This window comes from Frankliniella occidentalis, unplaced genomic scaffold, assembly GCF_000697945.3.
Source record: "Frankliniella occidentalis isolate FOCC.00 unplaced genomic scaffold, Focc_3.1 Scaffold112, whole genome shotgun sequence".
Classification (NCBI taxonomy): Eukaryota; Metazoa; Arthropoda; class Insecta; order Thysanoptera; family Thripidae; genus Frankliniella; species Frankliniella occidentalis.
Window position 1 is genome coordinate 259,143 of NW_026267240.1, and position 16,480 is coordinate 275,622.

The window sequence follows — 16,480 nt, forward strand, 5'->3', positions numbered from 1 at the left end:
ATCACAAGATACGTCACACCAATTCTAATAAATGTTTATTAATGAAGTAGATAATAAATATTAGATATTACATACTTCATTCCATAAAACTGGTTCTACTTCTTTTCCAACCCCAAAACGGAAATACTGTACATAAAATGCAAAAAACATAGGTCTTTGATAAATAAATAAATTAGGAAACATTTCACCACCATAGCAATTAATAAAACAATGTATTGGACATCTTTGGAAAAGAAAAAGTTAGTCGGTGAGTACAGTAAATAAGAAATAAAAGACAAGTAACACAGATATTCAAAGAAATTATATCTATTGTAAGTGAACCCTGAGAATATTTTGGCATATAAGTGCAAAATCATAATAAAAGTACAAAAGTTAAATAACGGTGCTTGTCCCATATGATCACAAAAGTCACATTGTTACAATTAAATAAATGGTGCCAATTGAGCAAACATAGGGAGGATTTGATGAATGTTGGCATCCAGGATTCTAAGGGTACTATTGAACAAGAAAAATGGCTTAAGGCTAGCATCTTAAGACATCAGATCAACAGGGTAATAATAAAACTTTTCACGCACACACTTTTCTTTGGAACGCCAATGCAATCACTTGTGCTTTTAACTAGTATTGGAAATAATGTTTAAGTAGATGTAAATATCATCACCATCTTAAAGGTATCTGTCAAAATTGAGCTTGAAATTTGATTAAAAACCATTGAGGAACTCTGCTTTCTTCTTTAAAATGAAGTATAAACAAATTTTGATTTGCATTAACTGTTTGACTGAAAAGGGGTCAATCTTATTTATTTTGCTTTAAATCACATTGTAGATAATTGCTTCATAGCAGCAGCTAGTCGCTCAATTTCTCCTTTACTTTGAGCCAACTTTTCAGAGTTAGCCGCACGAACCTCTGAAGGAACTTTAGTTTCATAGTCAGGAGCCACCATAGACTGTTCTAGTTTTTTAACTTGTTGAGAAAGTGAATCCTGTTTCTTTTGCAGCTTCTCTTCTTCCTTGGCTGGATCAATCAGTCCCTGGAAAAAATAATTTCCGAGTTAAATTCCACTTTGATACAATATTTTTTGTATACATTGAAAGTTTAACTGAAATTCCAACTTTTGGGCACAAACCTTCAATAATAAATGTACTTCACATTTATCAGAGGCTGTGAAGATGGCACATCCCTGGGGTGGACTAGCCGACATTGCTACAGAACTGCAGTTACTCAGGGTACCAATTACTTCACAATACTGACTTAATGATTTTTCAAGATCAGCATCAGAGCAGTGCAAAAATGCTACAGAACAAGATAAGATCACAAATAAATTTTACCCGTTTAAAGAACCCACACCACCCAGGAAAAACAAGAGAAAGAATCAATACCCACCATCAGTTTTTGTTTTATTGAGGAGAGAGTAGTCTGAACGAGCAGACCGGATTAGATGGACAATCTTTTGCACAAACTCAACTGATGCCTCAATTTCAGTATTTCTCCACGTATACTGAAAATTACACAAAGGGTTTCTTTCAATTTCACACACACACACACACAAATAATAATAATAACAATAATTAAGAAACAATAATAAAGAATCATATTTTAATGTACCTTTTCAACTTCTGGATACGGAGACACACATATGCTTGGTACTTCATCCGCACAACGTGGCAATCTCTGGAAGAGTTCTTCAGTAATGAATGGCATAAATGGTGAAAGAAGGCGAAGGCCAGTGTGGAGGGTGAAATGCAGGGTGTGCTGTGCAACTAGCTTTTTTTGTTCATTGTTGCTTTGAAAAACTGGTTTTAAGTACTCCTAAACACAAAACAAAAACATTAAAATTACATATCAATTGAGGATAGAGTGGTAATCTTTCATAAAAATTATTTAAAGCAAAAAAATAAGTTTACTGACCAGGTACACATCACACAGGTCATACAACCACAAATTGTAACAGGCAGAGGTAGCCATGGGGAAATCATATGTTTCAAATGCCTGGTTGCAGCTTTGAACGGCTGCAGAAACACGGCTCAACATCCATAAATCCATAGGTGATTCTTTTCCACATAGCTGTAGATAGAAAAAAATAAAGTCATCGCCCCGTTCTTTGAAATTAGAAAATCAAGCAATTTATATAATTAGAAAGAAGAGATGGGAAACTGGTGAGCACTGCAGCCCGATACCATATAGAGGTAAAACAATAAGATGATGTTGGGATCCAGTATGCACTGGTGTCATACCAAGGGGTTCACAACTTTGAATATTCATGGGTGAAACAAAGATTACTATGTAATACTTTAGTCGATATTTACTAACAATCAGGATTATTCATTTAGATTCATTAAATTCCCAAGTATTCAATCCAAATTATACTTTGTGTTCACGATTATTCAGTTATGTACACCAATATTATCAAATACTCAACATTTTAATATATTCATGGGCACAGAAATTACTGAGTTGTCAACCCGTTGTTTCCAACTACTTTCAGATGCCCCTTCTTCAAAATCTACTTGATTAGTAAGGAAACCTGAAGAGTTAAGCCGCAAGCATGGGAATAGACGACAAAACCATACCTAAGCAAATGATCTAAGAAGAGGAGGAGAACAACAGATCCTACATACAGAGGCTACAATATAAGGTAAGAAGCTAGTAAGAAGGCAGACTAGACAAATCCAAACCAAGCTCCGCATGCAATTCAATAGTTAGGCAGACCCACCTTACTGGAGTTTCTAGAGATAGCACCACAATCACCACCAGCACCACCACAAGGACCACCACCAATACCACCAAGAAATAAGAAACTTTGTCCCTTCCAGCATTTTCTTTCCTTGACACTATAACTGAGAATGTGAGTTCTCCATCGAGCAAGATGGACAAGTTCATTTTCAGCAAAGTGTTTACCATCAAGCATATGCAAAATAATATCATCATCTTCTGTTGGTGTATAACCACCAATATAACTACGCATTGAAAGATGATCATTAAGTGAAGACAAATTTAGAATATCTTTAAAAGATGTTGAATTTGAGGGAGGACTCTGAAGCTCCACATTTGTGTGCTGACTTACAGAGGAGAGCATCTCTGTTTGAGACCTGGGAATGAAGCCTTCTCCAAGGTATGTCAAAGCAAATTTAGTTGCATTCCAAAGCTTGTTACAAAAGAATCTGTAGCCTTGAACACGAAGAATATCAAGATTGATATCACGCCCTAGGAATGGAAAGAAATACAGATTAGATTAAAATAATAATACCACATAACAGAATTATCACAATGAAGAGTGAAATCACCTTGGGACATATAAGAGCACAGGGCAAAGCGGAGTGCATCAGTTCCACATTCTGGGATTCCATTGGGAAAATCTTGTTTCTGACCCTGCTTTGCACGTTCAATTTCCTTTTCATCCAAGTTGCTTTCAAGCAACTGCAAGTGCAAACTCTATAATTAAACATAAGACACAATTAATTAGCTATTACTGTAAATTTGACATTCTCAGTCCTAATCATACAGTTTTGAATTTCTTACTTCAAGTTCAATACCACAAATGACATCCATGGGATCAATCACATTACCAAGGGACTTGCTCATTTTCCTACCATGAGCATCTCTGACCATGGCATGCAGATAAACTTCCCTAAAAATGAAAGACTTGTTAAATGCTATGCCGTGGAAAGTAATGAAGGGCTTTTCTCAAAAGCACAGGAGTAACTTACTTGAAAGGTAGCTTTCCCAAAAGTCTTTGACCCATAAACACCATCCTTGCGACCCAAAAGAAGAGGATATCATGACCAGTCTCTAGAAGTGAGCCAGGATAGAATGTACGTAATTCTTCAGAGTCATCAGGCCACCCAAAGATGGAGAATGGAAACAGTGCTGATGAAAACCAAGTGTCCAACACATCAGTATCTTGACGCAGCTTAATTTTAGAGCTATCAACATTGAACTTTTTGGAGGCCTTTGCACGAGCTTCTTCTTCAGTGCGACCACTAACCCAGTATTCATTATCAATCTCCTGGGGAAAAGAATAAGATTAATCATTCAATATTACCATTCAGAATTTTACAATTATCAGCAAAATAAAATTTATCAAAGGAAACTTGACTCTGAGAGTAGAGAAAATAATAAAAAGACACAGTACTTAAAAAACTAGAGCTATATGTAAATAATTTTTCAAACTCAACATCCAAATACAATAAGAGAGATAACATAAAAAATAAATCTACTTATGTTACAATGCAATTTTAAGCAACAAATTTAACAGCAAGACAGCAAAAGAGGTGTACATTCAACGTATACACCTCTATTACCTCAGAATCAGGTTTAGGCCTGTCATCCATGTTATTTACACTTTTCCTATTTTTCCTACGCTTCTTACGCTGCATGTAACAATTCATGTGACACACTTGAAAGATAGTTATTAAGATCATGAAACAACTACTCCTTAAAATGACACCAATCAGTACTTACACTTCCTTGTTTAAATGAAGAGTCTTCCACAGAAACATAATAGGCAGGAATTCGATGACCCCACCACAGCTGTCGAGATAGGCACCAGTCTCTGTAAAAAAAATTCAAATTTGAGGAGTAGTGTAACTAAAAGAAAAGATAAATAAAAGTAAAAAAAAAAAAGAAAAAAAGGGTACCTTAACCTAAGTAGTATTTACCTTATATTTTCCATCCAATGGAACCAAATCTTAGTTTGCTGTTCAGGAATGATTTTTAATTCACCAGAGTTGACAACGTCGATTGCCTTCTTGGCCATATCATCACATTTTAAATACCTGACCAATTAAAACAAAAACTACCATCACAACTGCCAAGACATAATTAACCAAGCTGTTTTATTTGAAGTGGCTCTTACCATTGGGGCTTGATGAGGGGTTCAACAACATCCTTAGATCTGCTACAAATGGGAACTACCATAGGGTTATCAACAGTTTCCTTGTAGAGACCAAGCTCTTTAAGTTTTGAAACAACAGCTTTCCTTGCTTCAAATCGTTTCATACCCTAAAAATTGAATTTCACAGAATAAAAGAAAGCTTTTTATAATTCTAGGTTAAAGGGATGAGTTAGATAGATAAACGAACCGTGAACTCTCCACAATCACCAGTTATGTTACCATCCTCATCAATAATATTAATAAAAGGTAAATTATGCCTTTTCCCAATTTCATAATCGTTGTGATCATGAGCTGGAGTAATTTTAACAGCACCTAGAAGACAAGATATCAGTGTATTCAAAATAACAACATTTTAAGAGTAAAACTTAAATAAATTTAACACAGATTCAAGCGTTTCCTACCTGTTCCAAATTCACGGTCTACATAAGTATCACAGATGATGGGAATCTTGCGGTTACAGAATGGATGAGAAATGAGTTTTCCATGGAGATGTTTGTATCTTGCATCATCAGGATGAACAGCCACAGCAGTGTCCCCAAGCATGGTTTCAACCCGAGTGGTGGCAACAACAATCTGATCAGAGCCACCATCAACTTGATAAGCAAATGATACAAGCACTCCGAACTCAACTTTGTCTTTGTACCCAGGTATTGAAAGGAAGGTTCTGCCAGGCAGTTCGGTTTTGTCAACCTGTCATAAATCAAAAAGTAAAATTTAAAAAAAAATCTTTCTTAAGCAAAACCAAAGAAATTGACACAGATTTAGATTAAATAAGACCATACCTCAATATCAGAAATAGCACTTTTTAAGGTACAGGACCAGTTAACAAGACGGTTGCTTCGATAGATGTCTCCAGCATCATGTAAAACTACGAATGCTTCAGTAACTGCTTTCACAAGCTTAGGATCCATAGTAAAGCATTCACGATCCCAATCAAAAGAAGATCCTAATCTCTTTAATTGCTCATAGATCCGATTTCCCTTCCTACAATTTAAAAGTGTTAACGAAAACAAAAACGTAAAGAATACTTAAGAACATAAAGTGAGCCTGTGCAATCAACTTACTCATTTTTCCAATCCCACACCTTTTCAATGAATCTCTCTCTTCCTACATCATGCCTAGTCTTCTTTTCTTCTCTCCAAAGCTTCTTCTCAACCACTACCTGAGTTGCAATACCAGCATGATCACAACCAGGATTCCAAAGGGTGGTTCTACCCTTCATGCGGTGCCTAAATAAAAGAAATAAAGTACTGAATCATGGTTTGACAAAAACATTCACTCTACTGGATTACTTATGCACCATCTTGTTATCGCATCTTGGACAGCATTAGTGAGGGCATGTCCTAAATGCAGAGATCCAGTGACGTTAGGGGGAGGGATGACCATCACAAATTTCCCTTTGGGGTTTTCGTCGGACACACTTTTTCTCTAGAAAAATAAAAGAATCTTACATCTAGCACAATTTCCCACACCTAATAGTTCATGAAAAATTCCATTACTTACTCCATATTCTGGTTTGAAAAAACCTTGTTTTTCCCACCAACTATACCATGCAGCTTCTACATACTGTGGGCTGTAAGAATCGGGCATGGGTACAGTAACATCTTTCTTTTCACCAGGTGCAGTTGCAACAGTGTAAACTGCAGACTCTTTGACTTCCTTCCTCTTCTCCTTTTTCTAGAAAGAGAGCAAGTACAAAAATCAAGGGATGTTTTAACAGTTCTCATTAAATAGATGAAAAAAAAAGACCAACAAGCTATGTAGAGTAATACACAAGCGACACTCCTATAGGGAAGAAAGTGAAAACACAACACCACAGTGGAGGACTAACTGAGCGGATAGAATGAGTCATTTCATTCATTAGCAAGTAAGACAGAATTGAGATACAGAATCACAATGACAATCTTAGAAGGATTTAGTGAGAGATAGACCGATTTAGATTTCAACTTAAGTAGAGCTGCAAGAAAATCATGAACAGGCCACTGAAAAGAACAAGGAGAAAGCAATTTGAAAGACACTGACGCAACAACATTCCATAACCTTGCATGTGACAAACTTTAATGAAAGTAATGCAACTGCAACCAACAATGTTGCAAAAATGATTACCTCTTTCTTCTCCTCGTTGGGCTTCACTGTAGACAGTTTATCTTGCTTCTGTTTCAACTTTTCAAGTTTGGCCAATTTCTTAGCCTCTTTCTCCAGCTGTTTCGCAGTCTTTTCTTGAGGAGCCTCATCAGCCGGCCCAGTCCCAGGCACATCTGTTGCGTTCGCACTCATTTCTGCAGTAGAGGGACTGATACAACTATTTTCCGATCGCGCACCCAAACAGCTATCAAACGCGCAAAGAATTTAATGACTTCCTTTACAACAAGCACAACGAACCACAGAATACTACACAGCGCGGCATGGACCGTCGCGTCGCGCTCTGCTCTGAATCGCGGAGCGTCGGCTGCAGCAGGGCGAGTTGGCAAATGAGAACAGTATTGAAGGAACTACTCGGGCGCGAGACTATTTTGATTGAATATGATGTAGTGGTAGATACAGTTTCAAAGTGCGCATGTGAACTAAATTTTACGGTGGCAATCTCGGTACTTTGCGTTACAAGTGACTCATTTAGTAAAACAACAAATATCCTGAGGGAAATAGGAAGAACATATTGCTACACACCAATCACCAATAACTACGAATCTACATCTTCTAGCCGTGCTTTTCATAGTAGTTACTTATGAAGCCTTTCTACACGCCTGCGAATGTGAATGTGAACTGAGCAGTCAAACAACCCTGCGAATAACTGTGAATTACTGCGACTAACCACCCGAGCAGCGAGCAGCGGTCACACATGCACCTGAACCTGAACGTCAACACGTTGTGTGTTTGGTTAGGTGTTTCATGAATTTGAGAAACGCGTTGTTACATTTGCTTTTTAATTTGTCGATAACATTCTATCGGCGTCATGGGTAAAGTTAAAAAGGGCCCGAAAAAGGGTCTTTCAGATGCAGGAAAAAAGAAAGCTCCTGCGAAAGCTTTAAATCCATTCGAGGTTCATGTGAATCGACAAAAGTTTCAAGTTCTAGGCAGAAAGACAAAAACTGACCGTGGTTTGCCTGGCGTAGCGCGATCTAGAGCACTGAAAAAGGTATTCTATCATTTCTTTGGTCGAGAGACTACTGTGTAGATGTTAGTAGTAGATTCTATGATGATTGTTTGTATTGTCACTTTGATTTACTTGTGCTGTTTCATACTCTAATACTTTCTTGACATTTGTGGTTTGGTATTGCCATATTTCAAAAATTTATCTTTCATAAATGACAGAGAAAAGCCACTCTTCTTCAAGAGTACAAACTAAAAGACAAAACAAATAAATTCATGGACCGTCGTATTGGAGAAAGGAATTCAGCTATGACAGCGGAAGATAAAATGACCGCAAGATTTACTGCTGAGAGAATGAGAGCTCAGACCAGGGTTTGTCCTTGAAAGACATAAGATTATACACATCCATTTCAAGGTTGTTTACTAATCACTTTATTATTTTTCAGAAAGCTATGTTCAACTTAGCAGATGAGGAAGTGTTGACTCACCGTGGTCAAACTCTCAATGAAATTGAGAAATTTGATGATCCTAGAAGTGACGATGACGATGATGATGGAGAAGACAACCCTTTTCGATCAAAAGGAAACTTGGATGGTACTGTGTCATTGGAATGATTTTCATTGAGTGTCCTCATATTGTTTTTATCACAACAAAACATCATTTTCCTGAATATTGTATATTTTGCTTACTAATCGCTTGTCCTAATGTACATTTACAGCTGATTTTGTTGGTGATGCTCATTTTGGCGGTGGTCTTTTATCTCGCTCTAATGAAGATGGTACCAGGAGTCGGAAAGATTTGATTGACCAACTAATAGCTGAGTCCAAGAAAAGGAAAGCAGAGCAACAAAAGCTGAGAGAGCAGACCCTGGACCTTACAGAGAAACTAGACACAGATTGGAAAGATCTTTTACCAGTAATAAACAGTGCTCCAAAAGCATCTGAAGTTGAGAAACCAAAACCCGATTCATTTGATGTTCTCATGAGAGAACTCAAATTTGAAGCACGTGGAAAGGTATGGGGTGATAACTTTTTCAAGTGTTCCTTATCTTTTCTTTTTCAAATTTTTATTTTCCATCCTTTGACAGCCATCAGATAAATTAAAATCTGAAGATGAAGTTGCTCGTGAAGAAAAGGAGAAGTTAGAAGAGCTGGAAGCCGCCAGATTACGCCGAATGCAGGGTATTACTGAATCATCCTCTGATGCAGCATCCAAGCACCGTAGTGCAGACGACCTTGACGATGGGTATGATATTTACTTTTGCTTCAACCTAATTTAGTATCATATTACACCCTACCACTGTAAATAATGAGTGTTAATTGTTTGGTGTAATACATTGAAATTTTGCAGTTTTGCTATGGATACTGATCAAGATGACAGCGAAAATGATGAGTCTGAAAACAATGGTGGGATGGATATTGATGATAAAGATGATGAAGGAAGTGAGGACGAAGAGGAGGAAGATGACGACGACGGCAACGACGATGGCGACGACGGTGTTGGAAACAATGGGAGTGAAGAGGAGAATGTTGGAGAAGAGAGCAGTGAAAGTGAAGATGATGATATTGATGACCTACGATATGATTCCAGTGATAATGAAAACAATACTGACAATGAGGAATTTGGCAGCAAGAAAACTAAAAAAGAAATGATTAAAAGTACTGCGCCAGAATCTTTTAAACAGCAACCTAGATCCAAAAGTAAGATCCAATTTACTGACAGAATTTTGTTGACAAATTCTGCGTTTTTAATTCTTTGAATTTTTTTTTTTCCACCCAGCAGGTAATGTTGAGAATGTGAGTAGTAGTAGTAGTACTCCTCACACTGATAAGGCTGAAGCCATTAGAGAAGATCTTAGAAAAAGAAAGGAATTGATGGATGCAGCACGCAAGGAGTTACCTTACACATTTGAGGTACCAAGTACATATGAAGAGTTGCAGATTGTTCTGGCAGGCCGTTCACCTGAATATCAGGGTGTTATAGTTGAGCGGATGATAAAGTGCACACACCCCAGCCTTGCAAGTGGGAACAAAGAAAAGCTGGCTCACCTGTTTACTCTCTTAATGCAGCACTTGCACGATGCTGGCACAGCTGAAGAACATGAAAATGTATGTTTTTATTATTGATTGTTTAATTCTTTTTTCTCTCAGAAGCTGCTGAAAACAAAACTTGCTTACATGTTTTATTTGCAGGTTTGCTGGGCTGTTTTAGATAGATTAGTTCCATCTCTTTTTGACATTGTACAGTGGTGTCCAGATGATACTACCCAATGTATAAGACATGTAATACAAGAGAAACATCAGGAGTATAGCAAAAGTAGAAAAAAGTTTCCTGGGGTAGAAACTGTAGGTTTATCACAAAATCTCATAATCTTTTCCTCTTTTAATACCAAGCTGTTCTTGTTTCAGTAATATTAATGCTAAATTTCTTTGCAGCTTCTGTTTTTTAAACTGATATCCCTGCTATTTCCAACATCGGACTTCAGACATCCTGTTGTAACTCCAGCCTTAGTATTTATGGGGCAAATGTTGTCTGCATGCCGATTGGAAACACGCCAAGATATTGCCAAGGGATTGCTTCTAGTGTCACTTTTACTTGAGGTAAGATTATTCTTATTGGAATGCAGTGGTGTCTGAAAATCTTTGTACTGAACAAGAGTTTCCTCAGTTTACAGTCCTCTCGAAACGATTCTCACCAGAATCAGTAAATTTTCTCAGAAATGTGTTGTATCTGAGTTCGAATCTATCCAGTACCCAAAAGGTCACCTCTGCAGCTAAGCTTCCTGCTGTTCGGCCTATTCCACCTGTCAAGGTTTTTGCTTTGCCAAAACTGTCATTGAAACCGGAGTTTGAGGATGACTCATACAGGTTGGTCTATGTGGATTTGTGGAAGCCCTGACATTTATCATATTGCTTAAGAATTCTATTGTGGCCTATTATTGATGATATGTAAATATGGACTTTCCTTTTTTTTCCAAGGAGTCATGAGCCAGAGGACCGATTGAGTGCTCAAGACCTCATAAGCCAAAAACCTGTAGATAATGATTTTTGCATGTCTGCATTGTTTGTATCATTAAGGATTTTATCATCCATGGTCAAACAGCTCACATCTCTACCTGCCTGTCGACAGATATTCTGTCATTTCCCCCCATTATTAGAAAGCTTATGTATGGTAAGAAAACACTTAACTATTACTGATCATATGTTACAACAGGATATTACTAATATGATTTTGATACCTCCAGGAGAACAGGCTTCCACAGAGAATAAAAAAGGAACTCAAAGATCTTCAGGAGCTGATGAGCTCCATCAAACAAACTACTCTAAACTACTTAGTGTCTGCTCCAAAGCGGCCCAAGCCTCTAAAACTTTATGAGCCTAATATTCAGCAAGTGTATGTCTAAGAATCACAAATTCCTAATATCTTTTTGATTATTTACATTTTGGATGTTCAACTAAATAATGGTGGTGGTTTTATTCTTCATTAGGTATACTGATGGAAAACAACATAGACCCATTTCCAAGGAAAAGCAAGAAAGTGAAAAACTACTTCATAGATACAAACGGGAAAAGAAAGGGGCATTACGAGAAATTCGCAAAGACCGAGACTTCTTGGCGAAGATTAGAATCAAACAGCAACTTAAAAGGTGTGTAGTATGCATTCATTTTGCTCTTATTATGAAATGCATTTTTCTCTTTGTCCTTCATCCATTTTCTTGAACCCATTTTCAGTGATGCTGAGCGGAAAGACAAGGTCAGAGAGATATTCGGCCAAGCATCTATGCAACAAGGGGAAATGCGGAAGCTCTCCAAAGGAAAGAAGAAGAAGTGATCCATGTATTACGAAACTACAATGCCATCTTAATGATTTGTTATTCATAGTTTTAAAAACTAGTAAATCTTTATTCAATAAATTTAAATTTCACATCAACTTACCATGGCTGTGATCTACTCGTTTCATACCCGTGGCGACGACGGCGTGCATCATGCCCCCTCCCCGTCCCTTGCACCTATCCCTTGACCCTCCCCCTCCTTCCCCCCTATTGTCTACTGGGCCGTAAACCTGACCTATATTGCACGTGCAATCCTCGCAAAACGTTCAGAGCCCTGTGATGAGAATCCCCACAGGCGTTATGGCATTGTGTATGGAATAGGACGGCCCTATCGACCTGTAAGGTAAAACTACACCATCGGCACGCATTACAATGCATGGAATGCTCATTAACTGCGCCAATAATGGATTACCTGTCGTCCACAGTACCTATTGTAAACTCTGTCCCCTGATCAGCTGCTTTACAGGCTTGCCTACCCAGCGCGCTGCAAGGCGCATCGGGAACGTTAATGCGAGGCTGTTACGGGCTGTAATAATGTAGGGATGTTCGAATGGCACGCAAAGAAGCGGCAAGAGGCCCCATGTTGAGAGAGGAGCACTCCTCCCGTGGTCATGGCGGCCCCCTGGCTAGAAAATGTTCATTGCTGTCAGGTCAGTTGTGGCGAGGAGGGCTTTATTCTTTCCACGGTATAGCCTTCCCTTCACTGCTCGATGCTAAGAGACCATACCCGAGGGGTCGGTCGCTGCGGATGGCAACGTGATGGCAGCGACCAAACGAAACAAAAGCAATGCCACCTCAAGCGGCAGGAGCACGTTGTGAACTTCCCCGAAACACGTTATTTTTAGCCCAAGCGCGTGCTGATAGAGCGACGACGACGACATAGCGCCACGACGTTCTCCCGTTTGGTTCCTTACGCATCTCCTTTCATCGCCAAACTGTCGTTCTCTCCCCGTTCCTTTCACCTCTGCTTGTTTCCTCTGTAAGTTCATGGTTCATGGCGGGGGGAAGTCGGAAAGGCGATGCGGCGTACTCGCTGCTATAGCGTTATAACGGTTGAAATGCATTCTGATCGCACCGTGCATAGATGGATGCACAGAAGCCAGCACCCCCCTCCCCCTCTTCTCTTTCTCTTCCATAAGACATTAGTCCATTTCTCCACCGTTGTTGTAAACGTCGTGTGCCTACACGTGAGCAACGTGAGGGGTGAGTTTTGCTGCTGCAGCAGCGGGTGGCAGCGGGGCGCCAGGACCAGTCCGGAGTCCGGGTCGGGCGCGAGAGGGCGCTGCATGGCGATGCCGACGTGAGGGTTTGTGACGTCACCATGTCTGACGTCACACAGACCGATATATAGGGGTCCTGTGGGGGGCCTCCGGTCTCGCGCACATGGGCCCCCGGGGTGGGGGGCCCTCCGCGCTCTCTTCTGCTACATCCACATCCGTCCGTGCCAAGACGTTTCATTAGGGCACCGACCGGCCCAAAACAAAAATCCGATGGCCAATGCGAAAGAGTTGGAGTGTTGTTGGTCAATGGCAGTTTGACGAGCGCAGCAGTAGACGACGTGGCCTCATGACAGGAGTCGACCACACCACCACCACCACCACCCAGGCCCCGAGGCTGGACACCAAAGAGGGCTGAGGTCAGTGGGGCGGGGGCGCGGCGCGGGGGCCTCCGGGAGGATCCGGGAACTGACAGATGAGTATTTGAGCGCGCGCGCGCGAGATTAGGGATTGGCTGAGCCAGCCGCGGCGCGGCGCGGCGTGGCGCGCCTGGCCAAACTCGTCGTTCTGTTCGGCGGCGCGCAGAGTGGTGCTTGGAGACACGGCCCCACCCGGCCCGCCTTTGAATGCGCGGCCAGAAGACACTGCGAGAGCGGAGTTAAATATTTGCCGAAATCGACCGACGACGACGACGAGGAGGAGGAGGAGAAGGCCCTTGGACCAGCACCAGCCCCGGCCGGCCCGGACTACAAGTCCCCACGGTCGGGAAACCTTCCCTCTGCCCTCCCCCCTCTTTCCTCCCTCTATCTTCTTCTCCACTTCTCCGCTCTTATTTCTCTTTGCTGCTGCGGTGACAAAGAAAAAAGGAGGAGGAGGGGGCGGGGTTGGGGGTGCGGGCGTTGGGCCGCTGGAAAGGGGTTGCCGGGTGCGTCGCCGCCGCCGTGGAGCACGCACACCACCGCGCACTCCTCCAGCACCAATTTCCTGCCGGCAACTGCCAAATCCCGGATAAATTGGCGTCCATAGCCCACCCTCTAATCTGCAGGCCTCATCGGCGACCTCCCCCTTCAACGCCTCACAACGTGATGGGAAGCGTCTGCTCCCCGCTGTTTTCTCGCACCTTCCTGTCAACTCGTCCCGTGTGCTGTAAATCAGCCCCTGCCTACCCCTCCCCACCCTCCCTGCCCAAGTGGCGAAAGTCTGGGTTAAACCCCTCTAAATTGCATCCAAATCCTCACGGGGATGGTGCGGGCCGCGCAACCGGCACTGCAGCACCCGGCACCACCTCATCTTCTTCCACCTGACCGGGCCCACGGGTCGGGGGCCGCAAGGACGAGAACGCGTCACATTCTGGGTGAGCGGAGGGGGCTAAATAATTCCTTGATCGAGTCTAGACTCAGATCCAGCTAGATCTGAACCACGGCCTATATTTACTTACTTTGCTCATGTGTATGGTGAACACGTTTGCCAGTAGTTGTTGTAAGTAGCGAGGTGAACAGAACTGGACCGGAAGCGACCAGCGCTACTACTAGCGCCACACATTCGGAGAGCGGCGTCTAAAGGAACCTAGCCGCATTCATAAACTATAAACCATGCCCAGGCAGTAACCCGGAGGAAAAAAAAAAAAACAAACTACTAGGATCGACTCGTTAAGTCTGGAGGCTCCGCCTGTATTGGATAGTAATCGCGCCGACTGAGGTGATAACGGCCAAGGGCCCCCGCCCCGGAAAGCAGTTCGAATTTCTGCGCGCAACAAACCAGTGGCAAATTGGCCAACTCACCAGTCACATTAATCACGTAATAAAGGGCTTTATGTTACAGTAATACGGTTGGTCTTTGTACCGAAATAATATTCTGTTGGTCTCGTTGTTTCCCTTCCTTATTCTGTTTTAGTAAATGCAATCAGTCTACCGATTTTTTTTTTCATGTGTTGCCTACATTTCAACGCGACCACCCGAACCCGATCCAGCCAGGTCCACTCCACGTTCTCTCCTTTGACTTCTTGTTTAGTAAAGTAAAGTAAAGGAATGTGAGCGAAGCCAAAAACCATGTTCGTCGCGTTCGTAGCAGCTTCCATCCCGGTGGTCTTGAGCAGAGAGAACTAGTTACCTCTAGTCTTGAGTATCTGTAGTAGTGCTTGTTATTGAGTTGAAGCTTTACTTCACAATGTGGGTGAGAGATGAACCCTTGAGTTCTCAAAAGTCAAAAGTACACTTGCCTGCACTCTGGGGCAACGCCGGAAGAAAGCGGCGTGTACAAACTGCAGAAAATAGCTTTCGTTCTGTGCGTCGCTTCAGGGAACCCGGACGATGCGGACAACGCACTTTCTTCAAAATGACATCAATGAGGAAGGTTAGTGTCGAAATGTTGTCGTTTTGGTGGCCTGCTTGGACGTCGTTTTTGACATCAAATGACATCACGTGATGTAAAAATCTGAACACATCATCAATTGATGTCAATTTGACGATTATGCCAATAGGGTATTCCGCTGCAAACACAATCGGAACCTAAGAAGATCGAGCACGTGCTTCTCTTCTTTAGGTTCCGGTTGGCTTGCAGCGGAACATCCTATTTGACGAAAATGTGTCTTTTTTGGAGCAGTCTGGGAGTATTCTGCTTTCGATAGCCGTCCTTTTCAATTCAAGTATATGTCTTCAAAAAGCCAATTTTTTTGTTTTAGAACGCAGTCCGCTTTTCACGGATGCTTCGTTGAAACCCGCCCTGGACAACGACAACGCCAACCTAGACGTCAGCGTAGCTGTACAAGGTAGGCTAGGCAACATTTGAATCTGAGCACCCAATGCTTTTCTTTTTAGTAGTGGTGGTGGTGGTGGGTGAAGGATGCATTCGAACAGTAGGTTGGCCCGTCCGCTGTCCGACACAGATTATAGGAAGATCTGCGAGTCTTTTCAGACAGTCCACAAAGCTGTCTCTGCCTCCTCGCTCCTCTGCGCAGGACCGCACTGGAGCTCGTGCGTGTGTGTATAGCGGTTTTTATTTTCCCCACGTTGAACAACGAATATGTTCTTCATTTAATGACGTGTGTCACGCCGCGGTCACGTTCGCGGCGGTAACGCTACGCGACGCCACGCTCGGGCCCAACCACAGCGCCCCCGCGCGGGGGATGCACGCAAGGCTAGCCGCCTCGGCCCCGCGCCGTCGGGCTGCCCCCCTCGGTCTGTTCGCCCCCTCCCGCAGCCGCCCCTCGGCCCCCGAGGACTTATCCCCCGAGCTGTACCGTTTACCAGCGGGCCCGCTACTCCAGACAAGACTGGACTCCCCCCGGTCTCTCCAGTAGCGAGACTTACGCTTCAACAAGACGAGAGACCGGACGGGACGGCGAGAGGCATAGCGGGCACGACGGGGGAGGTTGACGAAAGTGCACGCCCCACCTCTCCACAGCACTCGCTGTCCTCTTCTTGTGTCCCTGCTCTCCTTACCCCCCCC

The 16,480-nt window shown here is 42.2% G+C and overlaps 3 protein-coding genes across 6 annotated transcripts in view; 2 read left to right on the forward strand and 1 right to left on the reverse strand.

Moving 5' to 3' along the window:
• Positions 1 to 18: 18 nt before the first annotated feature.
• On the reverse strand, positions 19 to 7,347 carry LOC113208358 (valine--tRNA ligase). 2 transcript variants are annotated; one of them, XM_026425322.2, is made up of 20 exons: positions 7,001 to 7,347; positions 6,398 to 6,571; positions 6,195 to 6,322; positions 5,959 to 6,123; positions 5,677 to 5,878; positions 5,296 to 5,584; positions 5,082 to 5,206; positions 4,856 to 5,001; positions 4,659 to 4,775; positions 4,462 to 4,552; positions 4,302 to 4,370; positions 3,708 to 4,006; positions 3,520 to 3,628; positions 3,285 to 3,432; positions 3,065 to 3,204; positions 1,909 to 2,064; positions 1,606 to 1,809; positions 1,384 to 1,498; positions 1,127 to 1,293; positions 19 to 1,030 (listed from the first exon to the last, which is right to left on the reverse strand). In XM_026425322.2, the coding sequence occupies exons 1-20, from the start codon at positions 7,169 to 7,171 to the stop codon at positions 815 to 817; spliced, it is 3,231 nt and encodes a 1,076-aa protein (XP_026281107.1). In that variant the 5' UTR covers positions 7,172 to 7,347; the 3' UTR covers positions 19 to 814. The 2 variants fall into 2 exon arrangements, with proteins under 2 accessions (XP_026281107.1, XP_026281108.1); XM_026425323.2 differs by lacking the exon at positions 4,302 to 4,370 and having other exon boundaries at positions 7,001 to 7,346.
• A 357-nt stretch (positions 7,348 to 7,704) lies between these two features.
• LOC113208359 (nucleolar protein 14 homolog) lies at positions 7,705 to 11,918 on the forward strand. Of its 2 annotated transcripts, none has more exons than XM_026425324.2 (14): positions 7,705 to 8,030; positions 8,207 to 8,356; positions 8,431 to 8,578; positions 8,703 to 8,998; positions 9,072 to 9,229; positions 9,335 to 9,684; positions 9,764 to 10,092; positions 10,177 to 10,329; positions 10,420 to 10,584; positions 10,652 to 10,851; positions 10,963 to 11,155; positions 11,229 to 11,377; positions 11,472 to 11,630; positions 11,716 to 11,918. In XM_026425324.2, the coding sequence occupies exons 1-14, from the start codon at positions 7,848 to 7,850 to the stop codon at positions 11,813 to 11,815; spliced, it is 2,733 nt and encodes a 910-aa protein (XP_026281109.1). In that variant the 5' UTR covers positions 7,705 to 7,847; the 3' UTR covers positions 11,816 to 11,918. The 2 variants fall into 2 exon arrangements, with proteins under 2 accessions (XP_026281109.1, XP_026281110.1); XM_026425325.2 differs by having other exon boundaries at positions 9,767 to 10,092.
• Positions 11,919 to 15,048: 3,130 nt separating this feature from the next.
• LOC113208320 (alpha-2B adrenergic receptor-like) overlaps positions 15,049 to 16,480 on the forward strand; it is a 259,720-nt gene continuing 258,288 nt past the window's right edge. Inside the window, exons 1-2 of one of the 2 annotated variants that reach the window (XM_052270145.1) lie at positions 15,049 to 15,385; positions 15,714 to 15,800. The gene's annotated coding sequence lies outside the window, so the exon portion shown is untranslated. The remainder of the gene's footprint in view (positions 15,386 to 15,713; positions 15,801 to 16,480) is intronic. The other variant, XM_052270146.1, reaches the window with a different exon arrangement.